At 39.0% G+C, this 14,173-nt stretch overlaps 1 protein-coding gene across 1 annotated transcript; it reads right to left on the minus strand.

The window, feature by feature from the left end:
- Positions 1–2,101: 2,101 nt before the first annotated feature.
- LOC147568465 (protein FAR1-RELATED SEQUENCE 6-like) lies at positions 2,102–2,563 on the minus strand. Its single transcript, XM_086659866.1, has one exon. It carries the CDS (start codon positions 2,561–2,563, stop codon positions 2,102–2,104), a length of 462 nt encoding a protein of 153 aa, XP_086515992.1.
- Between the last annotated feature and the right edge of the window lie 11,610 nt (positions 2,564–14,173).

Here is a 14,173-nt window from a genome sequence, read left to right on the forward strand (position 1 = left end):
AGAGAGGAGTGAGTTGTGAAGAGAGAGAGGTGAATTGGAGAGAGAGAGGGGTGAGTTGTAGAGAGAGATGAGGTGGAGAGAGAGAGAGGGGTGAGGTGGAAATAAGTTTTTTTAACTGTTTTAAATTTAGAATTAAGAAGGGTAGTATTGACATTTACTTGAAAATAGGGGGCCATATTTGAATTTACGAAAAAAAGGGGACCATAAAGGAATCTGGTCACGAAGTAGGGGGTCATATAGGAATTAACTCAAAAAGAAAAGAGTTAAAAATTATATCTACTTTTGCAAGGAAGCTGAGTTTGCTTTTTTGGTTTTGTTTGCTTGAGAAATTTTTTGATTGACAGGCTCATTGACTTTTATTTATTTATGAACAAAGAACTCGGTGTTTCTACTATTTTTGTCATATCTTTTATTTTTATATCCATGCGTTAATCTTTATGGTCGCTTTTAATAGTCATTTTTCTAATATATTTTTGGAACTGCTACTCTCCTTAAAGTTTGACAAGGACTTGGACATAAATGGTGACGTGGACACCAATTCTTCATCACGTGGACACAAAGATCGCTACCGTGGAGTTCTTTATTAGGTGGACAGAGAGATTCTAAATACGCTCAGTGTAATGGCGGCAAGCACCCTATTATGTTGGGCACCTATAGACATTCACTTAGATTTGTACAGACTCACTAAATTCATATATTAATGATTTAAATTGAACTTCTTTTGAAATATTTGTTTTTTCTCAAATTAATGTATCTGACTCGTTTGAATGATTCATATATTAATGATTTAAATTGAACTTCTTTTGAAATATTTGTTTTTTCTCAAATTAATGTATCTGACTCGTTTGAATGATTCTTTCGGTCTAATATTGTATCTATTTGAAATGAGCATAAAATAGTGGGAATGAAGAGTCCACAACTGAAATGGAAATTGTACCTCTCTTCAACCATGAAGATGGTGATCCTTTTACTCTAGAAATAATAATAACAATAATAATCTTGGAAGTCGAGTTTTTTAATAACATTATACTGATAACAAAATTGGAGAAAAACATTAAGGCTATGGTTGGCGCGCGAGAACGTCCCACAACGCGATTCATGGGAATAAGGTTATTATAGTTTGATGTTTGGTTTTCCTGACTTAGTGTTTGGTTCGTATAAGAATAGGATTGTAAATTTTTGTAAAAGTCATGTTTTGTCCTTTTACTTAAACTACATAAATTATACGTCAACTTTGTTATGTATTTTAATCAGTACTATCTATTCAAATTTGTAGATATGAATTAGTAACGCGTTACACCAATTTAAGTAATATAAAAAAATGGTCTCGACTAACTTTTTTTCTTTTTAAACGGTATGAAATGGATTGGAGTGAGCAAAGAACAAGAAAAAAGGGAAAAAACCTAGAGAGAGTAACGTTCGAGCGACAGAGAGGGAGAGAAATATGTTATGGTGGTGGCCAAAATCTTAAGTTTTTAATTTTTTTTGATATTATGTGAAAGAAGATTTTGATATTAGTCATTATAATATTTTATTGAGGATAATTTTGTCCATAAATATTATAACAAATCAATCCCGGGAATGGGAATCACAAACCTACCCCCTTCCTGGGTTTGCTATTACCCCATTTAGGGAGAATCATATTCCTCTGGGAATGAGATTCCCCCTGTATTCCCGCGAGCCAAACTATAAACGGAATTATGATTCCCAGGAATCACATTCCATTCCCACATGATTCCCGCGTGACAAACAAGGCCTAAGTTTGTATTAAAGAACCATAATTAAATTTCTAACTCAAAGTATAAATCTGAATGACAATTTTTTGAAGTAATTGTTATTCCACTGAAAAATAAAGTAAAATAAATGCGGATAAGAAAATCTTCTTTTAATCTTCATTCTCAGAACGATCCAAAACCATTACTCTGAATGTAAAGATGTGTTCACTTACACTGTCAAATATAAATAAATAGAGTTAGTGATTGTTGCGGTAGCTTAGAAAAATATAAATAAAATCAAAAGTAGAAATTGTTCATACTGTCGGGGTGGTGCTAGCTTTCACTTTTTTCTTATTAATTCTTATGGTTGGTTTCAACCTGTTAACTCATGGGTGTCCTTTGCGGGTAGTTACCAACGGACCAAAGATGATATTATTGCCACCACTTTCTTCAATGATCTCATTAGTCTTCTTGTAAGCATTTGTATCACTTGACTGAATGATTGTATGCATCTTCATCTCGTTTTCAACCCATTCTGAAATTTTTATAAATTGGTCTTCATTCTCTAAAGCGAAACTTGCAAATTCGTCAAGTTTGTGGCTTAACTCATAGTACCGTGATTGTTCCATGGTCCTAGTTTGAGCATCCACTCCAATGCTCATCTTCGAGTGACATCGACGAACATCTTTCCTCCATCTTTTAAGAATATACCTGTAAGGTAATAGTGAGATGTCATTCTGGAGTAACACAAAAATGTCATGCTTGCATAATATTTCCTTGAATTCGAATGCATGATAAGTACATTCAACTTCAGACTTGGATCTTATGAATAGAACTGTGACAATCATTTTCTTTACATACTCTCCTGTGACAATTTCTTCTCGTGTGTCATACTCCACGTCGGTGTATGTCTCACGAGTTGAAATCAAACGACGATATAGTGTATATACTTTGAATCTGTTTCTCCATCGTTAATTTAGTCGTGCATGGGACCATCTGGGAGAAAGACTTGAAATCAGCCAATGTTTCATTTTTAATTTTTCTATTTGAAGCATTCTCGCATAGTTTCACAAATTGCTTTAATGTCGTCTTCGGCTTATGATGGGCCTAAAAGGTTACCCTAAAAGGTCTCCACCCGCAAGTATACGGGCGTCAAGTAATAACCCGGTAAGACCGGGATCGATCCACGAAGATAGGAAGGTAATACGAATATCGAGAAAGTCTAACCCACCGGTTTAAGTGTCAGTCACTAACTCAGACTAAAAACGAAAAGATAATAAGTTGGGTTTTTGGATTGATTTCAAATAAATAAACAAATAAGACTAACTAAACTAAAGGTGAGAGATTCGGGAAGAATCGAGCAAGAATCGAATGAGAGGGATACTTCGATCCACAAAGTCGATAGTGACTATTACTAATAATCAATAAGCATGAAAAGTTAGTTAACTTCACCCATTTACTTGAATTGGTCAACGAACTCTTTGTATAACTCAGATTCTAGTCCATGAACGGTCTAAAAACCCGGAAGATTTCATCATTAAAACTCATTTGTCACATCAAAACATGTATCACGAGTATCCGAATACAAAAGTTAGCTAGACATGGCGATACAAATAATAAATGGGAAGAAAACAAAGAAAGACACGAGTTAAGGTGAGAATCTCCCTATTCGATGAGGCGCGAGACTAAGATCGACGGGAAATATATGTCTTAAAGTGCTGTCGATCTCCCTGTAACAGAATGCAGGGGTCCTCTTAAAAGTATACAATGGGTGTCCTCTGAGCAGAACTTGACCTCCCCTTATCAGTCAGTATCATCTTCTTCCTTAAGAAAAATCCACCATGAAAGCTTCACTTAAGCTTTCTCTCTCTAGATATATTAACTCAAAATCTCAATCAAACACAAGGACATTCAAGGTAAAGATGTTCTAAGTGAAACCCCTATGGTTTCCGGTCAAAAGAGTTGCCGGAACCACCACGAACAAAACCGGCCAGATTCAAGCTTTCCGGCCAAGAAATTCCGGTCCCGAGCAGGTGCGTCCTTGCTGTCCCGTGCCGGTGATACCCGAGATGCACAGCAGCTTTCACGAGCAGTCACTGCCGTCCCGTGCTGTTTAACGAAGAACCGAGCAGCTGCTGTGAATGGAATCCCGAGTTCCTCAACTGCTCCAAGCTGCTACAAGCCTCTGTCCCGAGTGATTCCCGAGCTTCCTCTTGCTGTCCCGACTACCCAACCTTGCTGCTGTCCCTTCTTCTCTCTGTACCGCCGCCGGCCAAAGCCTTGGCCGGCTTCTCTCTCTCTCCCCTCCTCTAAACCCTAATTTCTAATTTAAGAAAATGAAGTCCCCCCAGCCTTTCTTTTTCCTTTTCTTTTATTTTTCCTTTACTAAAATTAAGACCCTTAACTTGACCACCTTCATAGACTTTGACTTTGACCCCTAGAGAGGAGGTGCTCACAGAATTTCTTTGTTCTTCTTTAGACTTTTGGGCTGGGCCTTGTATCTCATTAGAAATCAAGGAGGTGCCTTCATAATTGTCTTTACTTCATCTAATTTTCAGAAAAGACAAAAATGACCCTCAACTTCCTTCTTCCATAACTTTTTCGTCCGAACTCCGATTCGACTTCCGTCTTCGCCGTCGAACTCACCATTGGCTCCACTTTCCACTTAACCTCTAAATTTCACAAAATGACCAAAATACCCCTGGTTCCCTCTCCTCTCGATCTCTCCCACATGAGACGAAAATGTGACGAATTGCTTCGTTTTATTCCGAATGTAATGCCAAACTCCAAATAAGCTCCCTAACAAGAAAAATACATAAACTATTAGAAATAAAACCCGAAACGAACTAACTCATCCAAGTTAAGTGATCTCAATGTGGTATTTTAACGCCACATCAGCTTAACATATCCATCAAAGAAAGCATTTACACCCTCACTCCTTTGCGTACTAGACATACCTGCCCAAAAAGTGGTCTTCAAATAGCATGGTACACATCGTTTTCTCTCTATGTATAATTCACCTAACCGTTCACACTTGTACAAATCATACTTTTGAACCATGAGACCCCGTTGACATTCAAAATCTATTGGAATTTGTGTGTCATATACCAATCTTTGTAAATCAGAACTTATTGAATCATAATGAGTGTAACTGCCCAATTTCTCGGGTATCTTTTTCATTATATGCCCCAAACACCATCGATGCTTGGTAATAGAGAATACTACCTCAATTGCATTTCTCATAGTTTGATCTTGATTTGTAACTATACCACTTGGTGCAACGTTGTCCATACAATCGAGCCCCGCTTTAAGGAGCCAAATAAAAGTTTGGTATCCTCCCCTGATAGCAGACCAAAACCAAAAAATATGGATTGGCCATGGTGATTGACCCCATCAAATGGAGCAAATGGTATCTCATACTTGTTCGTCTAGTAGGTTGTGTTAAATGTGACAACCTCATAGAATTTTTTGTACGCTTTCTGACTTCCTCCATCTGCCCAGAATATATTTTTTAGCCGATCTTCATTGTCCAAGTCAATTTTAAAGAAAAACCTTGTGTTTTCTTTTGTCATTTTCCAACAAGTATCGATGTATTGCAATTGCATCTCCTTCACCTGATCGTATTATTCTTGATTGATCTAAGAAATTTCGGACATCCTTCTCAAGAAATGGTAAATTAGAATATCATCCGACTTCAATAACTAATCTTTGAAAGTTCTTGTTCAGAGGAATACCAGTTTTATCAGCTAAATCAAGTTGTCTTCGTACAGGTTTACTTAGGACTCTATTGCATCTAAAGAAGCGGGATCTTTTGGGATTGATTTCATGGTTGTGGTCTAGAATGACTTTGAAATCATCCAATGTCCATTTAATCCAAGATTTGCAGTAACCTTAACTTTGAAGCCAGCTTGCGAGTTTGGTCTTGGATTCAATGATTTGCTAGTCTTGGGAACCTTTTTGCCTTTTCGAGAACACGAAAATGTAACATACCGATAGTTTCCATCTTTGTCTTTGACCTTTGTTCGTTAGCGAACCGCAAATCCATTTGCATATGCATATTTGCTGAACAATCCAAAAATCTCTTCATCATTTTTAATTTCATGCCCACTTCAGGTTGTTCTATCGATTCTTTATCCATGATAACTTCATTCGTTAATTCTTCAACAACTTCATGGTCATATGCATTATCTACTACTACAATACATTAAAACCATGAAATGTAATAGTAACATTATGTTTATAGATAATATTCAAAACCATCCAAAATGACAATTTTCCAACAAAGTCTAACCAAAGTGAAAGAAACATTAGCATTTCAAGATAATAATAAAAACAATCGATTAAGATGTACAATCAACAAGTGACAAATTATATAAAAAAATAACCGTTTTAAAGGCGATGTATTGAAATCTTAAACGAATAGTTTTTGTTTGCGGTGTTTCAGAGAGTTCTCTACAACTGGTGTGGTATCTTCTTCACAATGTTCAATACGGCAAAGAACCGGTGCGACGGGATTAACACGAAAACTTCGGATTTGATATCAGACAAGTGGATATCAACAGATGAGTATTTAGAAGAGTATTTGGTGGAGAAAAGAAGTAGATACGGGAATAGGTTAGAGGTAGAGTATTATCGATTATAATAACCACATCACTAATTTGTTATCAATGAAAAACACATTCAAATCCATGAAAAACACCAGACTCATCTAGAAAACTAAATTCAAATTCATCCAAACTAACAATTTGTAGCGTAATGTATGAAATCAAATCAAACAATTATATTGAAAACCAATAGAAATCTCACCTTCAAAGTTAGATAAACCCTCCAAATCTATAATGTTTACTTTCACTTAGCTTACCAAAAAAGAAACCCTACTGACTAATGTTGTTGAATCTAATTCTTTTCCCTCACTCCTTTTCGTCTCCTTCTTTTTCACTCGACCAAAAGTAAAAAGAGGAAGGGTTTAAAGTTTGGTCGGTGAAGGAAGGAGATAATGACCGTTTTAAAAGATTTAAGTGGGTATTGTATGGGCCAAAATACGTCACTAAGAGTACCCCAGAAATCCACGATTAATGGGCTTACAAAGTAACCAAGCCCATGAACTAATGGCTAATGGGCCTGACCCATTTACCTTCGGGGCACCCCAAAGCAACGTCAAAATACGCAAGCACTTGCAGCCCTAGATAAAGAGGCCAGTCCTCACCTCCTCACCGGACCTGCCACCATGTATCCGTTGGCGAAACGTTACAATCATTCAAGATGACAATATCCTGGATATGCCTGTTAAGGGTTTGCGATATTCATATTTATGGTGACAGCCCATGCGTTACCACCATTAAGGACAACAGATCATCACCGGGTAGCAGTCGACCCAAGACACTATAAATTGACTGAACTAAGAATGATACAGATCATCTGATTCTGGACAAACACATCGAGCACAGACTCAACGCTATCACCCAACTTCCAACTAAAACACCCCAGCATCCGATCATTAGTAAATACATCTAGCATCTGGCAATCAACGAATACAACCCACTACTTTCTCTCAGATACAGAGTGATCAAAGAGTGGTCTATGACACTTCTACTACTACTATCGTCTTATTCTCTCTGTGATCAATCGATCCATCATCGAACAACCTATGACTGTTAATATTTGATCACTCAACAAAGGAGGGCGACCTATCTTTCTCTCCCATGACGACCACTCATCACAGGAGGGCGACCTATCTTTCTCTCTCTTGACAACCACCCATCACAAGAGGGCAACCTATCTTTCTCTTTCTTGGCGACCTATCTTTTACTCTCTTGACGACCACTCATCACAAAAGGGCGACCTATCTTTCTCTCTCTTGACGACCAATCATGCATCAAGGAAGGACGACTTATCTTTCTCTCTCCTGACGATGAAAGTATGCAAGTTACTTTATCTCTCCAAGAGGTCAGACCTTCCTAACTTTACCCACGTGAATATTTACGGGGGTTGCCTTAGTAAATGACAAACCTCATAGGCTACCACAATCTCTCCCCAAACAAGTCAGACTACCGTAGAGATCGAGCTCCGACCACTCTACGAGTCGTGCCTAAACTCTGACCATCATCCAACCAACGGTAACATTCCAAAGATATCATTCACGTATCTATTACTTCTCTTGCAAGCTTACTGACTTGACAGTTAGAGCACCCATAAGACGGCACCATTCCGGCGTCTCAGGGATCTTACGGTCACATGTGTTTTGTCTCTTGTCACAGGTTATGCCCAAAGACGTTGTCGGTGCCCATAAAAATATAAAAAAGGTGAAGGTTTGACTTTCGGTCAACTGCAGGTCATCTTGACTTCTTGACCCCACGATTTCAGACTCTCACAAGTATAATCTGGGTCGTTGATTTAAACGACCTTGATTCGTGCAATTGCGTGACGTAAAACGTGATGTACAAAGTGATTAGATTTTTAGCACCCACAATAACAAAACTATCTCCATCCACGTAATGAAAACTTGTGTCCACGTCACCTTGTTTGTCAAAATCCTCGTCAAACTTTTGGGGGAAGTAATGATGCACCCGAAAAGGTTGCACACCCAAGCGGAGGTATCAAGTAGTAATCCGGCAAAGCCGGGATCGATCCAAGGATAGGAATGTAGTTTGGATATGGAATGGTCTTATTCGTCGGTTCAGATATCAAAGGCTTACTTAGACAAAAGCGCAAGTAAATGAAGATAATGAAAGGTTTTTAAACGAATGAGCACTAAGAGAATAAAGGAAGTAAAACAAACTAGAATATCAATGTGAGAGGGCGAGAGAGATTCGAGAGAGGAGTTGAAGGAACAAGAGTAGGGAGGCAACAAATAAGTGAGAGAAGTGTCGAGGTCCGGGAATCCGTTGTGGTGAACCTACAACTATTTACGGTCCAATCGAATATATTGATACAAACCTAGTCTCGATTCCTACGGTGGATGTTCATAAGCACTACGTATGTCCGGAGATAATACTTAGTCAAACAAACTTCCCAAACAATTAAAACCGAATCATCGAAAATGTCGTCTAGCCGCCTAACTATGTGAAGTGCATGACAAGACACATGAAATTTGGATCTAGACTACGATCGATATCGATCACTTTGCCTAATCGATTAACTATGCGAAATACTTGATAAGACACATGAAAAACGATTGAAACAAGTAATCAAAATAAGAGAACATCAATTTATTATCAAAATATTAAATCATCACATAGATAATCACGAATTCATCACATTTCATCTCATATAATCGACACACTAAAGTTAGCTAACATGGCGATTGAATAAGAAATGGAAAGGAAATGGTGAGAGAATCCCCCTTTTTCGATGTGGTTCGAGGCTAAGATCGTCGGAAAATATGAGTCTTTAAGGTTCAGCCGATCTCCCATTAGCAAATTCTGGGTTCCCCATAGCGACCACCATCATCTTCTCCATTTAGAACACAACCTCCATTAAAGCTAAACCCTAGCTTTCTCTCTCTAGCAATCTTCAACCAAAACCAAATCAAACCATATAGGAAGCTAGATCAAGACATGAGGAGCAAAAGCCCTAAGGTTTCGGATCAAAAAGGTTGCCGGAATACACAAGAAAAACCGGCTAAAGAGATGAAGATTCCGGCCAAAACCCTAGGTGTATCCGGCAAGAAGCTGCTGTCCCGGCAAGAAGTTGTTGTTCCGTGCGCGTCTAAGGTGCTGTCCCGAGCTGCAGCTGCTGTCCCGTGATGCTCCTATGCCATCTCGAGCTATGCACGCGTCCCATGGCCAGATCCCGAGCTGCTCGTGCTGGAGAAGCTGCTGTTCGGCCGTGCTTTAGCTGTCCCGTGCTGCTGGTTGCTGCTGTTCCCGAGAGCTGCTGCCGGAAGCATCCTGAGCTGCTGTTGAAAGCAGCCCGAGCTGCTGTGAAGACAGCAACTCGGCCGGCTAAGCTAGGCCGGCCTAGTGTGCTGGCCGGCCTATGCTTGGCCGGCCCTCCTCCTTCTTCCTTCTCTCTTTCTAGCTCTCAACCCTTTTTAACCTTCAAGAACAAAAACCCTAAAGTTCCTAGCTTCTTCTTCCTCCCTTTCTTGCTTGGTGAAGAAGATGATGAATAGTGTCCCCCCCTTTGACCCCTTTTTCTCACTTGTGTATACACAACCCTAGACTTAGTCAAACTTGACTAAGTCTTAGACCATTTGACTTGGACCAAAGAGAGGGTGCTCATAAGTTCTCTATTATTCACTTCCTCTTTGGGCTCTTGGGTTGGGCTTCTTTCTAAAGCAAGGAAGTGCCTTCATCTTGTCTCTACATTTAGAACCAAGGGGGGTGCCTTCATAGAATCCTTGTTTCAAGACCGAACCTCGGCTTCTTTCATTCACAACTTCTCCGTCCGAATTCCGAATCGACTTCCGTTTTCACCGTCGGACTCGTCATTGACTTCACTTGTTGTTTGACTTCTGATTTTGACCAAAATGACCAAAATACCCCTGGTGCTCTTTTCTTCCCTTTTGCCGCATAAGATGAAAATGTGATAATTCGCTCTCTTTATTCCGAATTACACGCCAAACCCCAAATAAACTACCTAGCAATAAAAACACATAAATAATTAAAAATAAAACCCGAAAAGAACTAACTAATCAAAGTTAAGTGACCTAAATGTGGCATTTTCACGCCACATCAACATCCCCAAACTTAGAATTTGCTAGTCCTCGAGCAACAAACAAAACAAGACAATAAAGTAAACCTAACTCACTTTCGGAGGCATCCCGGTTGCATTTAGCGTATGCAACAAGCCGTTAAACCCCTAGGTTACCCCTAGTGGACGAGTCTCGTCTCGTGAGGGTTTCCAGTGAATACACCCACAAAATTCTAGATTTTCAAAAGACATAAGAGTCGAACTATCGATGCAAATAAGGTAACGATCAACAAGTGAGAGACTTAAGTGTGTCAAACACATGAATCAAACCAATAAACACAAAAGCATGCTAAGAGTCTCCTCACTAATAGTTTCATACTTAAGTGCAAGTGTCCCATCATCATGAGCATCATCCAAGTCTAAAGTAACGAAACTTTGTTTCCTATCATAGCACATTTCGCCTCGACTTTGGCCTCACGGTCATACGCTCTTAAACATGAAATCACTCAAAATGGAATCTAATGGTTCACTCTCATGTGTGAGCATGGAATAAAGTAAACTCAACACATACAAAAATTAAATGAGGATATCAAGTTCTAAAACGAAATGATCTCTTAGGAATGGAAATAACCACTAACGGAATGCGGAAGCTCACTCACCCTTCTCACCCACTCTACCCTCTAATAATGTCTCCTAAAGGTAAACGGATACAAGTGATGGAATGGAAGATGATGAAATCCCGAGAATGTCGACGCCTTCAATGATAAAAGAACACTCAAACAACCTTTAACTTGACTTTTTGCTTTGAATACTTTATTTATTCCAAATACTTACATAAACACTCAAAAGTTCACATGAACTTTTACACAAAAACAGCTTTCTTTCTTTTTATTTTTATTTTCTTTTTTTCTTTTTCTTTTCTTTTTTTTTCTCTTTTTTTTTTTTTCTTTTTTTTTTCTTTCTCTTTTCTCTTTTCTCTTTTTTACACACATAACCAAACACCAAACACAAAAGTACAAACTAGTATTCTCAACAAATCACCTTTACTTTCACACTTTGCTTTCACATTCTTTCTTCTTTACTTTTCATGCCTTCATTCTCGGGAATAGTATGATGAATGGATGGTGGAGTATCCGTTTCCCTAAAGTTGACACTATTATCGGGTTTCATGGACTACAAGAGTAAGGTTTATTCGCTATCCTGATGTCACTCCTAGTGGCTAAGGAAGTTGAGCTCATGAGATCGTCTAAGCTCTATTGAAAGTTGCGAAGTTGAGTAGCTCTTCATTCTACTCGGAGTTAGCGCGGAAGAGTACACTCAAAAGCAATAGAAAAGCTCAGATATCTCACATGGGTTTAAGTCTCCACTAATAACTATTTTAGGTCACTTAGAAGTGTTCCTTCTTCCTTAAGATGATACTCACATGATAAGACACCAACACCAAAGGACTTAACATTCATGAAAAGACTAAGAGCATGCATAAGATTTATCAAGAAAGAACCACATGTATCAACATACTTAAAAATACCACTAAAGTCATACCAAATCTACCCAAAAATTTTCAAATTTGGTCAATTTGTTGAACCCTCTTGTCTTTTGAAATCTAAGGTCATGATGTCATGCGACTAAATGGTCGTATCCCCATCCCCAAACTTAAAACTAACATTGTCCTCAATGTTCTAAGCATATACTCACCAAAACATAAGAGGTACAATAAGTTAAAGAGAAGAGTGGAAGGATATTACCATAGCCGAAGGAGATAAAAAGTGATACTACCAAGACTTAAGTATTCGAGTTCCAAGTTGATGATAAGTCCATCGCCATCCCCAAACTTGGAACGAACCACGTCCCAAAAGTATACAAATTGAGAAACGCTCCTAACACATCAATAAATAGAATAAGAATGAAACATAAGCATGACCATATAAAAATGACCACTCACGCGGGATCACTCGATTGCATCAAGCTATGCAACTAGCCTTTGAGTCTCTTGTATGAACGAGAGCACGAGTTTTGTCTCGTGGAGGGTTTCCAGAGATGATACCCACAAACATCAAAACCTATCTTAATCGGTTCAACGATCATAAAGCAAAAGACGAAAGATTTGGGGATCAACCCAAATAAAAATATGTACAGGTGCTAATCGTCTCACAGTAATATCAACGTGAAGAAGTGCACGTGAGACGACAAAAGAAAAGAAGCCATCCCCAAACTTAGTGGGTGCACAATCCACTAAGTAGGCATACATACAAGGAGTGAAGACTAAGAAGTCATCAAAAGGATCAACATACAAGTGTAGGGTCAAGAGGTCAGTCAAAGGCATAAAATCATCTGCAAGCTTAGTAGATAAAACATCCACTATGTCTATAGATGTCTTCGGGAAGACGTCTGAAATGTCCCAAAAGGGATCAATAATCGAGTCTGAGATTGTATGGAAGGTCAGACGAGGCTCTAAGGATAATGCAGTAAGCTCGGGGACCAAGTTAAGGTCCATGATTTCCTTAGGTAAATGGTCTGAAAAACTATCCAACATGTCTCTAACTACTACGTCATCAATATCCTCAAAGGCATCTAGAGCTTCGCAGTCAGTTATAATATCAGGCCTTCCTAACATGGCATCTAAGACTGACTCCTTACAAGTGTCAAAACTCGAAAAGTTCAGAATAGTGTCATTCCCAAACTTGCTGATATAACCATCATTTTGAACATCGAAGTCTAGTGTAATCCTATCATGGTGAGACGATAATGGTCCAGGTAGCGAGCAATAAGGGTCATCGATCAATTCATGCTCAAAAGGTCTACCAGGAGCATCTTCGACATTTAAATTAAGACTAGGGTTAGGTGTATTACCCTCACCATCATTCCTAGTCTCCTCTTGAGTTTGGGGTGGGTTAACCCCTTCCTCGTCGACGATAAGCTCCGACTCAATTCTATCAACAATTTTGAGCATCCATTCCGTGATCTCAGTTACATCTCGATTAAATCTAGTCTGGTACTCTAAAAATGCTTGGAGACTATCTTGAGAAGTCTCCTCGTAATAAGGCATATGAGTATAACTAGATGAAGACTCTCGCGGAACACGGGGCATGAGACAATACTCGGTCAAATGGCTTAAGCTCCCACAAATAGCACAAACCGGGTTAATGGTCTCCATGGTCCTTTCCTCACTACCTTCATGTAGATACATAGGCTCGACTCTTTGAGTGGAATCATCGAGTTGGATATTTTCATTTTCATCACTAAATGAGCCATTCATATATGCTCGTCGATAGTCACGAAGACTTCGACATGGTCGATCACTGGTAATAGAACTATGGGCATCATCAAATGACAAATTCATACATGAAGGTGCGGTCAACCCAAATGTTTGTTGATAGTCTCGAAGACTCCTACGGGATTGGTTACCCTCATGCTCATAATCCCTAAGACCATATCCATCTCTAGTCTGACCGTCTCTATACATCTGTCGGTATTCACCCATGGTCATCCGAGGTCGGTCAGGTTCAAATCGCATATTCCCATTACTAGTCGGGTCGTGCCTATATGCATGTCTATTGTCTTGGAGACTTCTAGGTGGTCGACTAGTATTAATGGCATGGGGAACACTGATGTAGTCACCATCCTCATCGTAAGGCCAATCATTACAATAATGTGCCATTTGTACCAATGAGACGATACTATGCAACTATGTTCAATGATGATAACACACAAGCTATGAATGGAAACTAACACTTTTCCAACTAATCACACACAAGTAAGAAAAAGAGAATATAATACGATACTAGTGAAAGCCTCTTGCTTTGTTCCGCTTCTCACTTTTCTAC

Source organism: Eschscholzia californica, unplaced genomic scaffold (genome assembly GCF_041429995.1).
Source record: "Eschscholzia californica isolate CP2 unplaced genomic scaffold, dmEscCali1.0.p SCAF_1, whole genome shotgun sequence".
NCBI classification, from domain to species: Eukaryota; Viridiplantae; Streptophyta; class Magnoliopsida; order Ranunculales; family Papaveraceae; genus Eschscholzia; species Eschscholzia californica.